This window comes from Podarcis liolepis, assembly GCF_965112155.1.
Source record: "Podarcis liolepis genome assembly, chromosome: 2".
Taxonomy (NCBI): domain Eukaryota; kingdom Metazoa; phylum Chordata; class Lepidosauria; order Squamata; family Lacertidae; genus Podarcis; species Podarcis liolepis.
The window spans coordinates 61,176,536-61,200,229 of NC_139555.1; the positions used below are offsets into that span (position 1 = coordinate 61,176,536).

The following is a 23,694-nucleotide window of genomic DNA, read 5'->3' on the forward strand; positions in this document are numbered from 1 at the left end:
TGTGGCAGTGCTGCCACCAGGGAAAGTTTGGTGGGCCTGGTCAGGTCCTTGAGGTGGCAGTTCCCACCACCAGCCCCTGGGATGTGTGGTCCAGTGATCTAATATCCTGGATAAGCTTAAGTATTTCATTCTGTGATAGGTCTTCTACTCCTTTTGCTGAAAAGACCACAAGTCATTAAGGGCTGGGCCAGCTTGTGGAGATGGGGTGGGGCAGGAGGAGGAGATGCCATGGAGCACCTGTGACCTCTGTACTTGCCCAGGAAGGGAATGTGCCAGCCTTGAACACCCCCCTCAAGAACATCCCCCTCAACAACCCAAGAGAACAAGCATGTTTGTTCCCTTCTTCTGAAGCACAAAGGAGACTCCACCTTGTTCCACACCACAAATAAAACTAATTCCCTTCAAAAATAACCCTGTTGCTCCCACTCTGTTCTTCCCTTTTGCATAAGTTGCTGAGTGGGATGTGCTTTGAAGACATTTGGAGGCAGATATTTAAACTGGGCTGCTGCAACCCTGGACCATCATTCTCTCCCCCTGCACATGGTGTTCACAGTAAGAGCAGGAGAGAACCAGCTCCAGGATGATTGCTGTGCTGCTGGTGGTGTTTGGACTGACCCCTGCCTGCATATTTCCTGTCAGTGCTGACATCCCTGTGTACCCGAATTTTGACCCCCAAAAGGTAAGACGTTTACAGATGGGACTTGCAACCTGTGGAAATGAGTGATGTTTCTGTTGGAATTCTGCCTGGGTCAGAGGAATGTGCCACAGCGTAGGCACCGGCAGATATTCCTGTCGACCTCCCCGCGTCTCCACTCTGCTGATAAGCAGGCGAGGTCTCGGCGATTCATCTCAGATGTGTGAGAGGAACACACCGTTCATCATCTCTCCCCTTCGGTGTCCCCCAAGAAGGGGAAAGAAGCAGACAGAAAACTATTTACATCCTTTATTTCTGTCTCTCATATCAGTACAGAGAAACATGTCTGCACTCGACAACAGCAAGAAGAAACTCCACCCATGTACTTCCAGTACGGGTCATATGACACACACACTGAGCTAACATCCGGTGCTCAGTACAGATTGGACTGCCCCTTTGTTTCCATGGCAACAGTCACAAACATCCTGTCTGGCTTTCCAGCCACAAGCAGCTGACTGAGCTGCTGGAGCCTTTGCTTGCTGCAGCATTGGTGCTTTATGGTAACATCCTCCCCCTAAAGTATCAATGCGTGCTGCGAGCAAAGCGTTATCCAGAGAAGAAAACAAACAGTTGTTATACTTATAACATTCCCCTGTTGTTTCAGTTCCACCCTTGGAACTACCCGCCACTGGTTTTACCAATGTACCTCTCTGGTTGTGTGACTTTGCATTTCCTTGGTTAACAACTCTCTGTTGTGCCTTTGTCTCTGACTCAGACACAGCTTCGATCTGTCCTTGATCGTTTACAACAGCAACATATGCAAGGTTAGCAAACTCCTTTGAATACCTCTTGGGTGGTATTCCCTTTGTTGCTCTCTCAGATCTACGTAAGAGCTGCTGCTCTTCTCTGCTTTCTGGTTCAGCTTTTGAACTCTCTGGAGAACCAGTATTAAGCTTAATCAGTGGTTCATCCTCCTTTTCTGAGGGTCTAGTCATTATTTGAGATTTCCTCTCAATGACTGTGACAACTGAGCTGTCTGAGCTATCGCTGTCATCATCATCAGTACCACTGAACTCAATGAGATCAAACTCATCATCATCATCATCAGAATCCTCTGTAGAAAAAGTGTGAACAATCACTCTCTCCTGTTCAGGAGCACTCTCTAAAAACTTTGTGAGAATCACCTGACCAGATTCAGACAAAATTACTCTGTAGAGACCTTTTTCATAACCTACGAAGATGCCTCTGGCATTCTTTACCCCACTTGGAGCTTCTGTTCTCACATGAGACCCGAAAACCTTAAAATAGGCAACAGAAGGTTTTCTATTAAACAGCTTCTCAAAAGGAGAACATCCCAACTCTGTTGAGACTTTCCTCAACCACACATGAAGATAGGACGCTAAAGATTCGGCCCAATAATCATGTGGCAAATGTGAACTCAGCAATTGCGCATGCATCCCTTTTTGCAATTCTTTGTTCACCCTAACACAGACACATTTCTTCCATGCTTCTTCGGAAGTAGCAAGTTTGTGTCTTATCCCTTTTCCATCCAGGAACCTTTGGAAATCCTGTAAAAGAAAAACTGGCTTGTCATCTGTGAAAAGACAATCAATGTTAGCATCATGCATACTTTTAACCTTGTCACAAAACTCCTGAAACTTTTCTAAAGTTTCCTGCGGTTTCTTCATCATATAAACCCAAGAATAATTAGTGTAACAATCCACACACAAAAGGTAATATTTTGCACCGCCTCTGGATGGTTCTAGGGGACCAATCACATCAGCATACACCCGCTGAAAAGCTCTGTGGACCTTCTTAGCCACCTTCTTGGTGTTCTCTTTGTTGGTCAGACCTGCAAGAGAAAATTCGTTAGAATCAGAAGTATTACATTTCATGTAATCACTTTGATCATAAGTCAACAAATACAGTCCATCTTTCTCTTTGGCAGTAAGAAACAGTTCTCCATCTTTGTAGATCTTGCATCTTTTATCATCATAGTACAGTTTCAGTCCCTTCTTTGCAATTTGCGAAGCACTCAGCAGACTAAATTTCAGTTCTGGAACCAGGTAAACATCGCTTATAGTCAAGTTCAGACTCTCAAGATACACAGTTCCAATCCCGGTAGCTTCCAGTTCTTGACCGTTGGCTTGTTTCACAGTGAAGCTTTGCTTCTTCAACGTCGAAAACAGTCCTCTGTGTGGGCAGAGATGCTTCGTGGCGCCCGTGTCGATTATGAATGCGTTCCCAACATCTGGCGTGGTTCCTTTCGCCATCATCGCCTTTGCAGGTTTCACCTGGCACAAGGTACGGCTTTTGCTTGATGCCTCAGGCTTCGTAGAGCTGTTCTTGGCTCCTTTTGACTGTCGCGGCTTCTTACAGTTTCGCTGTAGATGCCCAGTCTGTCCACAATTGTAGCATCGGACGGCACTCAATGCTACAGCATCACCAGCAGTGGGAAGATTCGAACTCTGTTCTTGGCTCCCTCTGTCTTTCACTTCCAGTGCAGCAAGTCTGTCGTGTTCGTTCAGGACCACAGCAGACACTCTTTCCGCGGTTAGCTGCTGAGCAGGTAGCGAACCAAGCTGACTGGCAACAACCTTGTAAGTCTGGCTAAGGCTGTTTATCATCATGAAGCAAAACACTTCCTCCTGTAGACGGAAATTGCGTTCCACCATCTGTTGACGCAGATACTTCATCTCTGTCAGGTGCGCTTGAACATCTCCATCAGGCGCTAATCTCAAATTGGTCAACTTCTCAAAATACAGCAACGCTGAAGAACCAGCATCTCTCTGATGCGTTGTACGCAGCGCGTTCCAAACCTCTTGCGCAAATTCCAAATGCTGTATATGCACAAGCTGCGAGTCTGACACACACAGAATTATAGCAGTCCTAGCCTTCACATTCTGTGACTCCCAAGCACGCGTTGGTGCTGCTGGGATGGGATTCTCAATCACCCCAAACAGTCTCTGATTCTGCAGCAGGGCCTTCATCTTTACAGACCAAGATGAATAATTGTCATTGGTCAGGAGGGGTGGAGAAGGCAAACCTCCCCCCTTCTTGGCATCCATTTTGAGTCCTTGCATTGACTCTCAAACACAAGCCTCTAAAATCCAATAGCTGGCTTGTTTACTCTCTTGACACCTGGCAACTCTGACACTGGCTGCGTTGGAAAGTCCCTTCCAGCAGTTCGTGAGGACCTAGTCATAACAAACTTTGTTTTCGCCTCTCTGAAGCATTATCTGACTTGCCAGCCCTCTCTAGTAACTTTCCATTTCTCCTCTCTGAGGCACAGCCTTCTGAAGGACGTTGCTAGGCAACAGCGCATTCCTTTCCTTGGACAGGAAACCACAAAAATGCCTGGTATGCAGGCCTCTTCTAAGTTGGAGCTGCTTTCCCACACACGCTCTCCGTGAAGCAGGGAATGAATCATTCTGCATTCACACTTCTAAGCCCTTAAAAGTCTCATACCTTGAGCATCGGCTTGGCTGTCAGCTTCTTCTGGTCAGCTTCTGGCTGCAGAGAATCTGCCTCTCCAATCAGGCTTCCATGGAGCAGAGGAGGACAATTCACCAGCCTCTCATCCAGATGTCCGATGGATCGAAAACAGCAACCATCCGAAGGCTGCCACTGTTGGAATTCTGCCTGGGTCAGAGGAATGTGCCACAGCGTAGGCACCGGCAGATATTCCTGTCGACCTCCCCGCGTCTCCACTCTGCTGATAAGCAGGCGAGGTCTCGGCGATTCATCTCAGATGTGTGAGAGGAACACACCGTTCATCATCTCTCCCCTTCGGTGTCCCCCAAGAAGGGGAAAGAAGCAGACAGAAAACTATTTACATCCTTTATTTCTGTCTCTCATATCAGTACAGAGAAACATGTCTGCACTCGACAACAGCAAGAAGAAACTCCACCCATGTACTTCCAGTACGGGTCATATGACACACACACTGAGCTAACATCCGGTGCTCAGTACAGATTGGACTGCCCCTTTGTTTCCATGGCAACAGTCACAAACATCCTGTCTGGCTTTCCAGCCACAAGCAGCTGACTGAGCTGCTGGAGCCTTTGCTTGCTGCAGCATTGGTGCTTTATGGTAACAGTTTCCCCTTTCCCCTCTGACCTTGCTTCTCTTAGGACTCTGGATAGGACACCTGAGCAGCTTTGCTCTTGAGTTAATAATAATAATAATAATAATAATAATAATAATAATAATATTTATACCCTGGCCACTCTAACAACAAGAATATAAAACATTAATATAATATTAGGCAGGGAATGAAAATACATTCTAAAATCAATGAGCTAGAGTAAATCCAATCAGATGGCAGACGTCAGATTAGGGTTGTTGATCTTGAACGCTCACAGTAAAGGCCCTGTTGCTTTTGGGTCCCCCTGGGGAGTGTGTGGGGTTTTTTGGGGGGGGGGTTGGCCAGAGTTGTTGAGCATTTTTTGGGGGGGGGAATGACAAAAAATGCACAACAGAAAGTGCAGCACTGAAAATTGAACGCAGCACTACAACCAACATTACTTTCGCAGTCAACCGACTGGACGTTGCTATTTTATATATTTAAACCTATCACCTTTCGCTGCCCCCTAAAATGTCAATCAAAATTCTTCTGTTTTAGACTGTCGGGAAGTGGCACCCCATCGGGATAGCTTCCAAGTTTCCTGAGTTGACTGAGTATGAGCAGAAAATATCACCAATGGACCACACGGTGGAGGTTTCGGATGGCGATATGACACTCACCGCTAATTATATGTCGTTAGTACCTTACAACTGATACCTCTCCTCCCATCATGCATTTTTTTAAAAAAGATATTTATTAAAATTTTCAAAATATTACAAAATGAAAAAAGAAAAAGAAAAATACAAAAAAACACCAGTTAAAAACAACTCCATCTTTCCATTACTTATTTTTCATTAGCTTATTTTCCGGACCTCCTCACGCCTCCCTTTTTTGTGTTCCAATTCAGTTTGTTAGTTCAGCAAATCCTTCCCCTCTTTATTTATCCTAATCTTTTAGTTTCTTCTCCATCCTTACAGCATTGTGGTCGGAGCAGGTTTTTGGACCAATTTCCGCTTTTTTTATCTTTGGTGCCATTCCTCTAGTTACCTATATTTGGTCAATTCTAGTCCATGTCATCTTGGCTTCAGAAAAGAAGGTTCCCTCTCTTCCCAGGGGATTCTTTGTTCTCCAAATGTCAACTAAGTCCAAGTTATCTTTCATCTCAAATAATGTTTTCGGTAGTCTACCATCCTTGGTGACTACCAGTTTTTGTGCCTTATCCATGTTTGTAGATACCACTCCATTCATATCCCCCATCAAGATCAAATTGTAATCCAAATAGTCCAATAAGGTCTCATACATCTTTTTAAAGAATTCAGATTTCCCCTCATTCGGTGCATAAACTCCTACTATCAAAAACTTCTCTCCTTGTATTTGAATTTCAATTGCCACAAATCTTCCTTGATCGTCTTTAAAGATAAATTTCGGTGATAATCTCTCCTTTGCATAAATCACTACTCCTCTTTTTTTAACTTTATCAGATGAAATAAACTCCTGTCCCAATCTCTTATTAATCAATACTGTTCTGTGTAGCCTTATCACGTGTGTTTCCTGTAAACAAATCAAATCCAAATCAAATCCAAATCAAATCCAATCAAATCCAGAAGCTCTGGAGCCAAGTGAGGATTCCTAGGTAAGATCCTCCCTCTATTGTGTGGGCAGGTAATCCCTCCCCTACCTGGCCTGGTCTCCTTGGCAACGCTTCCCCCAGGTGGGATTGGACAACTGGCTGAGGTAGGCGGAGACCTCCAGGTATCCCACCTGAGGGAAGGCAAAGCCAAGCCTATGCTGTTGGGGCCACTCCAGATCTAGGGGTTGCACGCGTCCACGCAAAGGGCGCCCCCCGTTTTAAGCGGGGAGCGGTCATTCCTGTAAACAAATCAAATCCAATTGTTCCTTTTTTAATAAATGAAAAACACTTTTCCTTTTCCGAGGAGAGTTGAGGCCATTACAATTCCAACTTAATAGTTGCAGAGCCATGATGTAATTACTTTGCTTTACCTCCAACTGCACCAAGCGTTTGTTCTTGTTCTGTCGGTGGTGTCACTTTCTCTGAACCATGCAATCCAAACGATAAATTTGCTATGTCTAATATTCCTCTTTCCAGTGCTTTTGGCTCTTCTTCAGATTCCACTTCTTTCTGTAAGTCTTCTCCGTGATCTTTCAGAAATCTATCTTTATCGTCAACTGATCTTATTTTTATCTTTCTTCCTTTGTATTTAAAAGACAGGCCTTGGGGAAATTCCCACCTGAAGATGATTCTATTACTTCTCAACAGGGCAACCAAATCTCCGTAATTAAACCTTAAATCCAAAAGATGTTTTGGAATGTCCTTAAATATCTCCACACTTGACTGGTGTATTTCCAAAGTCTTTTGGAAATGCAGATTCAATATTTTGTCTCTCTCCTCTTTTGTTCGAAGGGTAATCAAACAGTCTCTCACCTTGTTCTTCTTTCCTCCTCTTCCAAGCCTGAATGCACTCACTATCTTAAATTCTTCCTTTCCCAAATCCAGTTGCCAGAAAGCTGCAAATTCCTGCGTAAGAAAGTAAATCAAATTATCTTTCTCAAGTTCTGGTACAGCCCTGATTCTCAAATTCGTTTGTTTTTCCTTCAATTCAATCATAGACAACATCAACCTATGATCCTCAAGTTGCCTGTATATTGGTGGTATCTTCTCTTCAGTAGCAGTTGCTATATCCTTTGCTTCCTCAGCTGTCTTTCGGGTCAAAGTAGAGTCCTGTAACAATTTCTCAATAGTCTCTGTATTGGTATTCACCTTCTGTCCCAAGTTATTAATACTTGTGGTATTTTGATCAATTTTAACTGATGCTTCAGCTACTTGTTTATTTGTTTCAGCTACTTGTTTATTTGTTTCAGCTACTTGTTTATTTGTTTCAGCTACTTGTTTACTCAGGTTTTCCAAAGATTCATTAATTTTCCCTAGTGCCAGAGCTAAAACGTCTTCAGAAGACATCCCTTTTGGTTTAACTTGTGCAGGTGCAGCCCCTGATAATCCAGATGGTCCAGAAGGGCCAGATGTTGATGCTCTCCGCTGCGACCCAGTATCTGTACAAAAGTATCTGCCAGACCTCGTAGTTTTTTCCTGAAGCAACTCTATCTTTCCTCTTCCATCTGCCATAACACTCTAGTTAGAATCCAAGGTCACTCCCAAGGCTAAGATTTGTTTTGAAATGGAAAATTCCCCTGGCCCAGTTGTTATTGTAACAATGTCAATCCTCCTCTAGGGGGACACAGTAACAGTCAGAACTTGTAGCTTTAAAGAAAAAATAACCTTTTTAAATCCCCCAGTTCACAAAAATACAACAGTTTCAATTGCGCTTAATCTCCAGGAGAAGTCCAGAAACACTGTATCTCTCTTGCAGAGTTAGCTGTCAACAGTACTCTATTTACCAGTGGTGCTTTTCACAAAACGGCATTCCTATTGTCCCTGGGAAGTCCGTTCCCAGGATCTAAGCGGTGGATTTTAGCTTCCTTTCCTCTCTTTTTTTTTGCAGAAAGATACAATTCAAACCTTTCCCCCCTCCTCTCCTGCAATCCGGAGGGGAGATTGTTTATCTGATGTTAGGATTTGAGTCTTTTTCGAACGTCTTTCAAAGTTTCCGCTTACAGTCTCTTTGCTTTGATCTGTTTACAAGAAACGGAAGGTGGACTTCCTGTTTATGCCTCCCCGCTTCGGTGCCAAATTAATTATTTTCTCCCTTTAAATCCAATTTTATCCTACTCACGGGTTGTTGCTTTTAAGACCAAATTGTCCCAGGAAAAAGTCCGCGCTCTCCGATAACGGCTGTGCGGCTTCACCCCGTGGAAGAAGCAATCGACTCTCAGCACCGCGCCGCTCACCCCATTTCGCTCCAGAGCCTGTAAAAGGGTTCCTTCGCAAATTGGGGGGGCGCAAAGTGTGCCCGCCGAGTCCCACGTTCACAGTCTTCACCCGCCTGTGATTTTTGGAGGGTCCCCACTTCGCCACAGTGGTAAGACCCCAATCCTGCAGAGCTGATCCCTCAGAAGATCAGAGGGAATCTGCCATTACCGATGGCGCTAACCCAGAAGTCCCCTTTCCTCCCATCATGCATAGGCTGGGGATTGAACCGGGGTCCTTATGCATGAAAAGCAGGTGCTCTGCCACTGAGCCACAGCCCTGATTTCCCCTGAAATCGTTTTGTGATGCTTTGGAAAGGGCATAAAGTTTCTGGCACTGCCAGTCAGTGTAGACAATATTGAGCTGGATGGAGCAATGTCCAGATTTTGTACAGAGCTGCTGCTTAGGGAAGACCACAAGTTCCCATCCCGTATTACCTCTCTTTTTTGTGTGTGTCTTGTTTTATCTTAATATATCATAACAAGCCACTTAGGTTGGGCATAGTGATATAAATAAAACATAGCTGGAATGCCAATGGAGACATTGAGTAATCCTGTGGAAACCATTTGATAATGTAGAGGCCTCCAAAAAGGCCTGTTCATTTTGAAGGCATTGATAGCAACAGGGTGCCATTCCTCTTGACACTCTGGCTATCCTTCCCTCTGGTAAAGTCTAAGGCATCTTACTGGTAATGTATTCTTCCATCAGTGGCTCTGACACCCTTAAAAATACACGTGGGGAAGCAAGGCTGGGTATCTGGTTTTGAAGTGCTTTCACTTAGCTCTCTTTTCCAGGGATGGTGTCTGCAAACAATCAGCTCTTGTGTTAAAGCACACTGACAAACCTGGTGTATTCGAATTTCCTGGTAAATATGACTACCATGAGCCACCCTATTACCTGATGAAAAAGTATGTTTTGTGATCGGAAGATCCAGATGCTGTGATTTGGGCAAATGTTCAAACATCTGTTCTTTTTCCCATTTACTTTTCCCATTTCTTTTGAGTGCAAAATCGAGTTATGAGGGGGAGAGCAGTGCAATCACCCACCCACCAATAAGGTTGTTTATTTTAGGAAATACATAACTTGCCTAGAAAAAGTGCTTTTTTCTGGGGGGACACAGGGGGACACATACCCTTAAACATTTTGTCAATCTAAGTTTGGCCTCATTGAGGGGGCAGTATTTCAATATCAGTGGGAATATGAGAGGACCCCTAAACTTTTTTTGAAAAGAAAGCACTGGGTCTTGCTAAACCTAGGTAGCCTAGAGAAAACAAAGGCAGCCATGCTTGCTCCAGAGTTCTTTCACAAGATCGTTCCAAGCTGACCTCTCATCTTGAGATTCAAGAGAGAAGTGAGAGGAGGAGGAGGAGGTTGTAAAGAGGATGCAGCATAAGACTATCAGTCTAAATAACAAAGAGATAGGAAGGGCAAATGAGGAGTTAAAGATACGTAACAGTCTGGTTATGTGGAAGTCCTTTACCTCGTGCAAACCCTTCTTTTGCAAGCTGATTTTCCCTCAGTTCAAGCAAAACATATAAATATTTTTAAATCTCCACCTGTGTTTTGTGATCTGAGAGCAAAAGAGCAGTATATGTAGGTTGGTAAAAGAGACATCACAGTACAGTGGTACTTCGGGTTAAGAACTTAATTCGTTCGGGAGGTCCATTCTTAACCTGAAACTGTTCTTAACCTGAGGTACCACCTTAGCTAATGGGGTCTCCTGCTCCCGTCGCATCGCTGCCACGTGATTTCTGTTCTCATCCTGAAGCAAAGTTCTTGACCCGGTGTACTATTTCTGGGTTAGTGGAGTCTGTAACCTGAAGCGTCTGTAACCTGAGGTACTGCTGTAACAGGAAACTGCCAAAAACTATTTGTCCGTTTGCCTGAGTTTGACCCACTTAGACTGACGGTGGCTCTTTCCATCCCAGTGTTAGAAGTCTCTTTCCATCCCAGTGACAGGATCCTTTTAAGTTGCACAACATCAGGAATTGAACCAGGGACATTCCACATGCAAAGGAAGTGATTTACCCCCTGAGTTATGGTTCATGGCAGATGGTTAAACCAATGCCTCCACTTCCCTACTTAGGAGGATATGATTTGCCTTGTTGCCATCCAAAATTAATCTTGGGCTTTTCAAAATGGAAGACTCCTGCTTTCTCTTTTGATCTCCCCTCTGCTTAACCAGGAGGAACTTGAGTGTTTCACTCAAGGCTGCACAAGGGAGTTCTGGGTTACAGCTGGGATCTATGTTCTCAGACCAGGGGAGCAGTCTTTGCTTCTTTATCGCAGAATCCCCAGCAGCCAGACAACTGATGTTCATAGTACTGGGAAGAGACTCTGTCACCCTACAATCTTCATCTTGCAACTGATCCTTTAAGCTGCCCTCATATATATCATCCCAGTCTGATTGGTTTTTTGGGTGGGTGAGTAAATTAATCATTATTTTGGTAATATTGTGCTCGATGAAGAGTGCTGGAGAGCTTAAAAGTTGGCCAGTCTTTCCTGACACTAGGATTGGCTGAAATAAATGTAATGCTCACCTAGAGGGTTTTATTATTTTTGAAATGGGCCAACACAGCTAGTTTTTGCTTTTCTAGTGAGGTTCTCCAAAGCACTTGGGATGCCGCAGGAAAAGTTCTAGTTTAACAGAGCCAGGCAAACAACAACAAGAACAACAACAATTTTATTACTTATATCCCGTCCATCTGACCGAGTTACCCCAGCCACTGTGGGCGGCTGTCAACAAAGTTAAGGAGGAGCAGAAGGGGTGGTGAGTTCTCACTGTCTGGAGCCTCTCTGCCACCTGCTTGCTCTGCTAGTCTCCAAACAGGGTCTCAGGTCCCCCCTCCTCCCTGCCACTTACAGTGGTAACTCTAGTTGTGGACACAATATGTTCTGGGGTGCACCCTGAAAATTCCGCAACTAGAGCGCTGCTTCTGCGCAAGCCTGGAGTGCACACGGCCATTGTGCGCATGTGCGAAGCGTGCAGAATGCATCTGCAACATGAAGCGAATGCAACATGAAGCGAACGCAACTAGAGGTATGACTGTATTGAGAAAGGGGCAGGGGGGTGTCCTTCCTCAAAGCAAAGCCTTCTGGGGAAGGGGTTGAGAGAGTGTCCAGATAATCATACATTTCCTATGGTAACTAGTCAACATTTACATTTAACTTTAGATTTTCAGCATAGTACTTGCAGCCTTGGCCACACAAACACCTTCCTTTTAAGAAGGACGCCCTTTTCTCTGACTGAAGAGTTGGAGGAGTCTGCCATGCCTAACACCATGGCTAAAAGAGGGGGAAAGTAAGACAGGGAGCAAGATGAAATGTGTGGGGGTGAAGGGAATGGTGGTTCCCACTGCCTGCTTTAGGAAGGGCAATCTGTGGCAGTGGACCTGGGCAGGACACTTCTTAAGTCATGGAGATTCACCTCCCTTAAAATTCTGAAGACATATTAATGAGGGGGTGGGAGAAAGAATGATTAATTATGGTGACTAAGAGTGGCTGATCCCCATTTGCCTGCCCCCCCTCCACTAACAGCCAAGAAATGAGGAACTCACTTCCTTCAGTTGATATCGTGTGTTGTTTCCTATATAGATGGTATTACCCGTGTCATGGATATTGATTATGAAAAGTATGTCATTTCGCACAGGAAGAAATTAGAACATGAATCTATGTATCTGTCTGGTATGTGTTGTGGCAATGGATTTTATTTTTATTTATTAAATACAGCTATTCACCCATAGATCTCAGAGCAGTTCACAACATAAAACAAACAAACCAATAACCCTCAATCCACCCTGTGGCATATCTGTGGTTCAGCAAAAAGGATGCTTATTAGTTAGTTAGTTAGTTAGTTAGTTAGTTAGTGTTGCTGTTTTTCAACTAACTCTTCAGTCACAAAGAAGTTACAAATCTCTCTCTCTCTCGCGCGCACACACACACACACACACACACACACGGCCGAAAAGTCACAAAAGGAGAATGGGTTGGGAGGAGAGGAAAGAAGCAAGCTCAGTTTCAAGTTCTGAGTTGCAAGTTTTTCTGTGGACCAGCCAGAGCAGGAAAAGTTCAAAGGAAGGAGGCAGAGCCAGTGCTGCTCTTCACTCTGCTGTGCTGAAGGAGTTGGCGCTGCCCTGCCTTTTCCTCCTTAGTACAGTTTGGTGGCTGGTGGAAGGTTTTGGCTAAAACATCTGGACGGATACCCTAAGTTTATGGAAGGATACCCTAAGTTCTGTTCAATTCAATTACGGCTCTAGTTAACATACAAAAATAGAATACAAAATTATTGAATATCTTTATCTATACTTATCTGGCTAATATACACCCCCCTCTTTTTTTGCTGTCAACAGTCATCTGTACTGTACAGAGTTAAAAAGAAGGAGGAAAACCTATTTAAAATCTTGACTACAATAATCTTCTAGAATAAAAAGTGGCTAATGGAATAATCAGCTCTTCCCGGGATGAAAGAATATCTTTTTTGGAAAAGGGGGTTGAACCCAAAAGAATGGCCACTTTAGCACTTCACATGAAGATAACGGGTGTCCCCAAAATAAAAGGAAACAGGGGGCTGCAATATTAACAATGATCCAGCAGAAAGAGCAGCTACCATAAAGCCTCCCACTAGCAAATAGGGACAGTCAGCACCTGTGTAGGCTTTCAGTTCCTTTAAGATCAGGCATGGACAAACTTGGCCCTCCAGATGTTTTGGGACTACAACTCCCATCATCCCTAGCTAGCAGAACCAGTGGTCATGGATGATGGGAATTGTAGCCCCAAAACCTCTAGGGGGCCAAGTTTGGCCAAGCCTGCTTAGATCCTCTTCTCTGGTTTCATGGGGGTTCTGTTCCTGACTGTCCAATGGACAATCCAGAGAAGATGTCAGGAAGAAGAGACTTTGGGTGCTCTATAGACATAAAACAGATATTTCAGCCTTTCTGAGAACAACAATTTACTCAACCTTTGCTTGTGTTTAAAGCTAGGGGATCGGAAGTGGGAGATGACATCAAAGAAAAATTCAAGAAATTAGCCTTGGAGCAAAACTATCCTGAGGCACACATCAAATACTTTGAGAACGTCGGTAAGGCAACCTGATCTCAATATTTTTTTATTGTAGGTGTGTATTGTCAGGGGTTCAGGAGCAGAGGCGAGGGCAAGGGAGGAAACAGAGAGCGAGGGGGAGGAGTCCGAAGAAAAGATGAGTGATGACGACGACCCGAGATCTCCGAGTCTTTCCAGTGAATCAGAAGATTCACAGAAAGGAGCGCCAGTGGCCAGAGCAAGGGGGGAGCCTAGGGGGACACCCCAGGAAATAGGGTCCAGAGGGGATTCAGAGGGCAGCAGTTGGAAATCGGGGCCAGCGTCCCCAACAGAGCGCAGTGGAGAGGAAGGGCGCCAGGTATCGAGCTCTGGCAGCTCGCAGCAGGGGGGAGGGCATGAGTCAGGAGTGGCCACACCTCCATCGGGGAGCGAAGAAACGGTCAAGCGGAAAGTGGAAGGTTGGGCGCGTGCGCCAAGTTCAAATGCACAGGAAGGCGGCGCAGTAAGCAGCCTGGAAAGGGAGCCAGGTCCTAAAGCCCGACGCAAGGAGACAGAAGGGTCCGGGGGGTCAGCGTCAGAAGAGTCCAGGAAGGAAGAGACCACGGGGGGCAGAGGGACCCAGAGAAGAACGGTCAGGCGGAAAAGGTGGAGTAAGGCTAGGGTATTAAGTTGGTGTACAGGGGGCGGAGACTCAGACGGAGCTTCGCCATTCTAGCTTATAAGACGTAGAGCTGCACGCGGCAGCTTGAAAATGGAAACCGTAACTCAATAAAGACTTTTATAAAGTGAACGCTGGCTAGCGTGATCCTCTGTGAGCTAGGATCTGGGAGCAGCTCTGACATGTATGAATGTCTCTGTGTGAAACAGAATCTGAGGAGCTTTATTTAGTCTCAGAGAGATTCACAAATCTGGATCACAACTACAGTTTGAGTACAGTGGTACCTCATTTGCTGAATGCTTCAGAAGTTGAACATTTTGGTTTTTGCTGAAAACCTGGAAACAAATGCTTCCGATTTGAATGTACCTCGGAAGTCGAACGACTACTGAAGCTCATTTCTCAATTGTCTTAGTTGAATTTGCTGACTGCCCATTGCGCCTTGGTTGTCAAACGCTTCAGAAGTCGAATGGTCTTCTGGAACAGATTATGTTTGACAACTGAGGTACCACTGTAGTTAAATCACTGAAATTAACTGAGGTCTGATTTCCATGCTTAATCATAATTAAAACACCTGAAGCTATCAGGAATTGAGTGGGGGGTTGATTTGCTAAGGGCAGCAGACAATTTGGACCTAGCTTTGGGAATGGATAGGAAGGAGTTTGTTCTACATCCCTCAGCTGGGGTGGTGTGTGTGGTGGGACTCCAGCAATTCTGGCTCCTGGGCAGGGTCTGTCTAGAGACCAGCTGAGGGACGCGGGTGGCGCTGTGGTCTAAACTGCTGAGCCTCCAGGGCTTGCCAATCAGAAGGCTGGCAGTTGGAATCCCTGCAACTGGGTGAGCTCCTGTTGTTATGTCTAGGCTCCTGCCAATCTAGCATTTTGAAAGCATGCCAGTTCAATTAGATAAATTGGAACCGCTGCGGTGGGAATGTGAATGGCATTTCCATGATCTCTGCCTTCATCATTGTGTTCCGTTGCACCAGAAGCTGAAGGCAGCCCTGTTTAGGGAAGCTTTTAATGTTTAATTGACTATTGTATTTTAATATTCTTTTGGAAGCAGCCCAGAGTGGCTGGGAAAACCCAGCCAGATGGGCGGGGTATAAATAATAAATTATGATTAATATTATTATTATTAAGTCATGCTGGCCACATGACCCAGAAAGCTGTCTGTGGACAAATGCCGGCTCCCTCGGCCTGAAGCAAGATGAGCAACCCAACCCCACAGTCACCTTTGACTGGATTTAACTGCCCAGGGGTCCTTTACCTTTACCTTTTTACCTAGTTCCCAGCTCTAGATAATGGCCTGGTTGGGATGCTGGCCTAGGTGGCTATCGTATTTGAAGGTTCATATTCCCCCAAAGACCTTAGTGAGGACCCGTCCTTCCTGGCCACATATCAAAACCTTTTCTTGCTGCTGTCAATATACTTGGCTGCTTGAGCTCTTTGGTTTTTACACCTCTGTGTTGTTTATTTTATCTGCTCTTCTTTCATTGGCATAAATTTTTATATGCTCTGTTTCCCACCCCCCAAAATTTCTGCATTTGTTAACTGTGTTGAGTGGCTCAGTTTTGAACTAGAATGGTGAGATACACATGTTCCTCACAGTGGCTGACCCATTGAGGCAAATAGGACACGGTCCCACCAGCCTTAGTCTGCCCTTAGGGAGTCTTCACATGCCCACCTTCTTACTGACCACCAGCCAAGGAGTGGAACTCCTTGAGAGCTTCCTCCTTCATCTCAGTGTTGCCCCTGTAGAGCTCAGTAGGCGAGGGCCTCTCATTGGCTGTAGTTGCAGCTGTCATTTGCTCTATCTCCATCTGCTGTTGGCCTCCCTGCCTCCCATGCCACCAATCCCAATGGGCATCATCTGCCACTGATTCCAAATAAAGAAATACATATGAGTTGCTCACATTTTCTTCCTCCTTACCACTTTCCCTGACACTCTTCTCTTCCTTTCTCCCACAGAACAATGCACTCCAAAAGCTGCTTAATAACCAGATACAGCATTTCTCCAGATATATTTGCAGCATTGGTTAATAATCAGAAACACCCAATAATCATTGCTCTTTCTGGATGGTGGAGATGATGATGACTACAGATCAATGCCTCTGTCCACTCACCACATTTCTAGCTTGTAGAAATTGATGCAAGTAGAACAACAACGTCTTTGGGTTCCTCTCTCTCCTGAAACTATTTTTAAAATAAATACATTGCTTAGATCTTCCACACTTTGTAAGAAGCATTATTGGAGGTCAAAATGGGAGAAGATAAACATATATGAACCTATCAAGCAGCCAAAGCACCTGCCCAGTGAGTGCTCAGCTGTAGAGGTTGCCAATATGGTTCTCTAACTTTGGCCATCCATGCCCATTGGCCAGGCTGACTGGGACTGATAGTACTGATGGATGGAGTTCAACAACCTATGAAGCTCACCATGTTGGCCACCACTTGTCTACTCTGCATTGGGAGTATCTCTCCAGAATCTTGGAATGAGAAAGGCTTTGCCCTTTAATTGTCAGTGTTCCACCCATTCTGAAAAGCCTTGGAATGAGAAATGTCGAATGGGGAATGTGAGAAGGGTGAGAGAATATAAGTGAGAGGCTGGTTGTAATTCAAAAAAGACTGATGGAGAAAGGTGAGAAGAGAAACTGAGAGGGACAAAATAGCAGGGCAGAGAAGAAAAAGGGGAAGAGGAAATATAATAATAAAAGAATAATATAATGCACAACTGCCTAAGGCCTGGGCAAATATAGGTGTTTCAACCCCAATTCCTCTGGAGAGAGAAGGGTTTGGCAAATGTCACAGCCAAGTGCCTGTGTTGCAACCCTCCATACCTGACTGGCTGCAGAAGCATTGCAATTAAATAATTTAAAGTGGATTGGTTACATCTTACTACGAATGCAAATTTCACCATTCCTTTCATTTGGTGCAGGGATTTTATTCTATGTAGAAACAGGAGTCAGCTTTTGCACCTACATATAAAAACACGCCACTTTTATTTGTTCTCCAAAACATGGAGGGGAGGAAAAAAGAAAAAGTGGGACATTATCCTTCAAAATTCACACTGCTCTGAATTTTGCAATGCAGTTCTGTAGCCAAGCAATGTATATAGAAATGCATATATATTGGACGAAAGAGTGCAATATAGGGGAAGTTGCTTGTAAAATTGTGTATATTGAGGGAAATTGTGTTCACAAGCTCAAATCACCGTATTTTTTGCTCTATAAGACGCACCAGACCATAAGACGCACCTAGTTTTCAGAGGAGGAAAACAAGAAAAAAAATATTCTGAATCTCAGAAGCCAGAACAGCAAGAGGGATCGCTGCGCAGTTAAAGCAGCATTCCCTCTTGCTGTTCTTGCTTCTGTGATAGCTGCGCAGCCTGCATTCGCTCCATAAGACGCACACACATGTCCCCTTACTTTTTAGGAGGGAAAAAGTGAGTCTTATAGAGCAAAAAATACGGTACTCCCTTCAGTTGCTGCTGATAAAACTCAAGTTCCACCTTCATCAAGGATAACTGAAATCGCATGTGACCTAAACCATTTTATCTTGGTTTCAGGTGAGATCTTCTTGTCTCATGTTTCCACAGTCTATCAAGTTTGGCAAGTGTTCCTACTGCAAAGCCACATCTCCTGTACATGCTTGCTTTGGCTTTTCCATCTTTTTGTTATGTTGGCTTTAAGGTAAATGAAAGACAAGACTTGTTTCAGTTCTGCCTTTGAAACATATTTCTTGTTGAGCCTAACTTTCCCAATGCTTTCCTCCTCCTTTTTTTTCCAATTGATTCTCATAAGGGTTGTGAAATGTCAATAAAATAGAAAGAAGAAAACACTACACAACATGCATGAAAGCAATCAACCATAACGACTATTACACGTTAATGAAATAATGATAATACAGACTCTCAGCACAGGGTGCTTTTGCAGCTGACAGCTCTGCCCCTCCTCCCTGTATAATGATATTTTCGCTAGTAAGAACCCTGAGGGTTGGGCTTAGTTTCATAACGCATAATTATTTTTAAAGTTTCATCTAGCTGATGTCAAACATCTTTTAAAAAGCCTTGCCTCTTCCAGAACAAGAGTGACCAGTGGCGTAGCGTGGGGGGTGCAGGGGGGCCGGCCGCACCGGGCGCAACACCTGGGGGGGGGCGTGGAAGAGACTCGAGTGCTAAAATCCACGGGTTAGGGGGCGCAAATTACTTGCCTTGCCCCGGGTGCTGACAACCCACGCTACGCCACTGAGAATGACACACATGTCGGGAACAGGAAGAGGAAGGAGAGCGCAGAGCTGTAGAAAAGGGGCCGACAACAACCTGCCATTTTTATTGTAAATCAGATGTTGTTGAACTACCTCTGGCCATGCTGGTTTGCAGCCACTGTGAGATGGAGTCCAGCAACATAGGGAGGGCCACAAGTTAGCCACTCTTGTTGTAAATGTCCAGTTCTTTGTCACAGATGATAGCAGTAGGGAAATGGTGGTGGCCAGCTTAACTGATGGGTTAAAACAGGGGTAGGCAACCTAAGGCCCATGGGCCAGATGCGGCCCAATCGCCTTCTCAGTCTGGCCTGTGGATGGTCCATGAATCAGCATGTTTTTACATGAGTAGAATGTGTCCTTTTATTTAAGATGCATCTCAGGGTTATTTGTGGGGCATAGGAATTCGTTCATTTTTTTTTTTCAAAATATAGTCCAGCCCCCCACAAGGTCTGAGGGACGGTGGACCAGCCCATGGCTGAAAAAGGTTGCTGACCCCTGGGTTAAAAGGAGGAGGAGAATGCTTATAGAAGAGGGGGGGAGCCATGGGAAGGGATTCAGCTTTGTGCTGAGGTTATTGTTTTGTCTTCTTGACTTGCTAGACAACACGACCCCTCCTCTCCTCCCTCCTGCACGTTGTCCCCGGAGGTTCTCCTGACCCGTTTCAGCCTGACCAATTTCAGGGGGCATACTGGGGAGAGGACAGGGGAAAGCTCCTTTGCAAAAGCAGAAGTCCATGCACAGATTTTTCCACTGATGGAACTAATTAGTCAAATCCTGCCCAGGGAATCCCTGCATCGGGTAAAGACAGATGAAAGTTGAATGGCATAGACCTCTTTTCTCTAGTTGTCAGATTGATCTGGATGTGGGGAAACTGTTATGCCTCTTAAACAGGTGATAAGAATCCGTGGAGTCTTAAAGGGCTGGTTTCCCCCCCTCCCCGTTAGTGTCCCTTTCTTGCTTCTGTCTTATTTTCTAGTTGCCCTTGGAATCTCCATAGTTTACCCTTCTACAGTGGTACCTCAGGTTACATACGCCTCAGGTTACAGTCGCTTCAGGTTACAGACTCCGCTAACCGAGAAATAGTGCTTTAGGTTAAGAACTTTGCTTCGGCGGCACGGCAGCAGCAGGAGGCCCCATTAGCTAAGTGGTGCTTCAGGTTAAGAACGGTTTCAGGTTAAGAACGGACTTCCGGAACGAATTATGTGCTTAACCCGAGGTACCACTGTATTACACATCATGTGCTTGGTGGTGCTAAAGAATCTCCCTCCAAACTGGCAAATGCGAAATGTGAAAAATTTGCAAAGTGGCTTAGGCATGTATGTTTTCTCAGAAGTGTTAATGGGGCTTACTGCTAGGGCACAGGATGGTAGCCTAGGCTTTGGTTTTGGAAAAGCACGGCTTTTGTGTCTTTACCAGCTGCATGGCAGGCAGAAATTCAACAGGTTAGTATGGAAATGCAATCATTTGAAAACCTTCACCCATTCACATTCTGTTTGTCAGACCTTTTATTACATGTGTGGCCACTGATTTATTTGGAGGCCCCTCCAGTCCACCTACAAAAGAGACAAATCTGCATATGACGCATGGCATATGCAAATTGTATGCACATCTATGGTCTCTTTTGTGAGTGGGTCAGAGGGTCCAGTCAACATATATTGGACATATACTGGACCCAGAAAATCCTGTTGGAACCCCTGTGGGTGGAGGGAGAGATATAAAAAGTTCTATTTGCATATAGAATTCTACGCAAAATCACATTTTGCTTTGCTGGGTGAGGTTCAGATTAGCAAAGGGCTCCTTCTCCACAGTAGTGCCTTCAGAGTAAAGGCAGGTCTGCAATAAGGCAGTGTTTGCTTTAATAACCCACTTCAGGGAAAATTCTCGCCTATCATGCATGTAATTACACACAGTTCCTGTTTGAACAAAGAGGAAGGGTGCTTATGATGTGCACGCAGCCCTTGCCACATGCTATGGAAATTTGCCAAATCATGCTCCAAATTTTCTATGTATAATGCTTTCCTTTTGATATGTATGGTAACAACAGAGCAAGCAAACACACATGGATGTACCTAACAAAAGGTGGCACACTGTGGAAAATGCAACCATACATCTAAAGATAGGAGAAGAAAATCAACAGCTGTGGTTTCACGTTAAATTTTACACACACACTGGCTATGAAACAGTAAAATGACACAAAACATAATATATAAAAACAAGCAAATGATTTGCAGGCACAGGCGGAGCTTACAAGAATGCCTACAATGGTAATAAAAGACTTAGAAAGATCTTACATGAATACAATACCTACAATAATTAATAGATTTTTATATTTTGTCTGAGCCTTTCCAACCACAAAAGGCTCTGAAGAAGCGAGCATTAATCAGGCTATTGGATTTGGCCTAACTTGGCAACTAAAGCTGTAACCAAGTAATTCTTAATCCGTTACACATTATTCCCCCAGTCAGAGCAAACACACAACACACACCATCCCTTCAACCTGAATTTATTAACTCTGGTTTAAATGCAACTGGGGGTCAATTTTGTGTGTTTGCATACAAGCACAGCTAACACAACCTATGAAGGCAGCAATGTAGTGGTACCTATCTTTCAGTCTTCTAGAGAGGAGGAGTGGGGAACCTGAGGCCCTCCAGATGTTTTTGGACTATAGCTCCCATCGTTCCTGATGTCTGGCCATGCTAGCTGGGGCTGGTGGGAGTTGGAGCCCACACCTGAAGGACCATAGGTTCCACATCACAGTTGTATTTTCTAGATTTGTCCCAGATATTTTGAAGCACTGTGCTGTTTTTCCTGGGCCTCTGTGTATGGACCGACATGTTGACTGATTCTATTTTACCACCACATTCCCTACCCCTGCCCTAGAGGTCTGGAGAGCAGCAGCTGGAGTAAAGACCCAGGAGAAGCCGGTGCACAAAAATGTCACAAAAACATCACAAAAAGAGGTGGGACAGGGCGGGAGTGGAACAGGGTGTTTGCAGTTTTTTTCAAGGGTGTTTCAAACATGCTTAAATGTGTGGTGCCTCAGAATGTAACCCCCACATAAATGGGGAGTTGCCTCATTTATAGCAAGCACTTAATAATGGTAATCAAGAATTAGGCAAAATGTCAATTTAGCTCAGCAGCACCCCATTTCTGACTGATTGTAGCCTTTATCAGGTACAAGTTATCTGCTGGAAATACACACCCTTCTGCCAAGGGGGAAAAGAAAAAACCTGCCACGGGCAAGGAGCTTTCCCTGACACGATACTTAAAGCAGCGGGGGGCGGGGGGGGAGGAATGAATAGTTGAAAGAACACTCTGAGGCTCAGTCTCAAGGTGAGAGAGGCTCTGAATTTCAAAGGCTGCGGAAGCCAAGGGAGTGTAAAGCGAGAAGCTGTCCAACCAAAGGTGCACTTCAAATGTGACATTTAGAGACACAATCTTCCCCATTCCCAGCAGGTGAGCAGGAGCACACACACACACACACACACAGAGAGAGAGAGAGAGAGAGAGAGAGAGAGAGAGAGAGAGAGAGACATGGATAGCTCACAGCCTTAAGATTCTTATCCTGATTCTATTACAGTCAATATACTGAAACCATAAATAAGCTGGGAAATGTTGCTTCCCCATCTTTTATCATGAAGAAAGGCTGTCAAGCTCAGCTTTTTCCTCTTATGTTTTATGGCAGGATATGAAGCATACTGTCAGGGGTTTAGGAGCAGAGGCGAGGGCAAGGGAGGAAACAGAGAGCGAAGGGGAGGAGGCAGAAGAAAAGATGAGTGATGACGACGACCCGAGATCTCCGAGTCTTTCCAGTGAATCAGAGGATTCACAGAAAGGAGCACCAGTGGCCAGGGCAAGGGGGGAGTCTAGGGGGGCACCCCAGGAAGATAGAGCCAGAGGGGACTCAGGGGAGAGCAGTTGGAAATCGGGACCAGCGTCACCGCCAGAGAGCAGGGAAGAGGAAGGGAGCCAGGGGGCAAGCGCTGGCAGCTCACCACAGGAGGGAGGGCACGAGTCAGGAGTGGCCACACCTCCATCGGGGAGCGAAGAAACGGTTAAGCGGAAAGTGGAAGGTTGGGCGCGCGCGCCAAGTTCAAATGCAGAGGAAGGCGGCGCAGTAAGCAGCCCGGAAAGGGAGCCAGGTCCTAAAGCCCGGCGCAAGGAGACAGGAGGGTCCGGGGGGTCAGCGTCAGAAGAATCCCGGAAGGAAGAGACCCCGGGGGGTAGGGGGACCCAGAGGAGGACAGTCAGGCGGAAAAGGTGGAGCCGGGCTAGGATATTAAGTTGGTGCACACGGGGCGGAGACTCAGACGGAGCTTCGCCGATCTAGCTACTAGACGTAGAGTTGCACGCAGCAGCTTGAGAATGGAAACTGTAACTCAATAAAGACTTTTACTAAATGATCGCTGGCTAGCGTGATCCTCTGTGAGCTAGGATCTTCAAGCAGCTCTGACAGTAAGCTCCGTCTGACAATTGTGGGCATCTACAGCCTTGAGGAGGGGAGAGAAGCAGGTGCCTACCAGCGAGCTCACGAACGGCAGCCGACATGACGGCTGAGCAGCAGATAGCTGAACTCAGAGAAGCAGTGTCACAACTGAATGCAGCGGCTCTCGCATCCAGGAAGAGAGAGGAGGAGGCAGCTGCCGCCTGCAGGGATCTCCAGGTCAGGTTAGACGTGCTTACAAAGCAGACACCCAGGCAGGAGGGAATTGGGTTGGCGAGACGAACAGGCGGTCTGGTCTCTCACTTCGATGGGAACCTGCAACAGTATCCCAACTTTAGAGCAGACGTACTGTGCGCACTGCAACTGCTGAATAAAGACTTTAGAGATGAGCAAGAGAAAGTGGGATTCATCATGTCCCATTTGCATGGGGATGCTAAAGCATGGCTGCGCAATTTATGGAGAGATAAGGATCCGGCGCTCCAAAATGCGGATGCCTTTATTAAAGCGATGGATGGGTGTTTTTTATCAAGCATTGACGTGGATCTTGCCCGGAAGGAGGTGCATGGACTAAGGCAAGGGAGGGCCAGCGTGAGGCAGTACCATGCCCGCTTTTTCGCTTTGGTCAGTGCCCTGGAATGGGACAGAGATTCGGCCCCTGTAAGAGACCTCTTTTGGGAGGGGTTGCACAGCTCGATTAAAGATGAAATCGCGAG

At 45.4% G+C, this 23,694-nt stretch overlaps 1 protein-coding gene across 4 annotated transcripts; it reads left to right on the forward strand.

Annotated features, from left to right (window-relative positions):
* The first annotated feature begins 508 nt into the window (after window positions 1–508).
* Window positions 509–16,500, forward strand: LOC310699751 (epididymal secretory protein 4-like). 4 transcript variants are annotated; one of them, XM_083488265.1, is made up of 6 exons: window positions 509–679; window positions 5,259–5,392; window positions 9,378–9,448; window positions 12,178–12,267; window positions 13,559–13,660; window positions 16,243–16,500. In XM_083488265.1, the coding sequence occupies exons 1-6, from the start codon at window positions 581–583 to the stop codon at window positions 16,266–16,268; spliced, it is 522 nt and encodes a 173-aa protein (XP_083344391.1). In that variant the 5' UTR covers window positions 509–580; the 3' UTR covers window positions 16,269–16,500. The 4 variants fall into 4 exon arrangements, with proteins under 4 accessions (XP_083344391.1, XP_083344390.1, XP_083344393.1 ...); XM_083488264.1 differs by having other exon boundaries at window positions 510–679; window positions 5,259–5,395; XM_083488267.1 differs by lacking the exon at window positions 12,178–12,267 and having other exon boundaries at window positions 510–679.
* The last annotated feature ends 7,194 nt before the right edge of the window (window positions 16,501–23,694 follow it).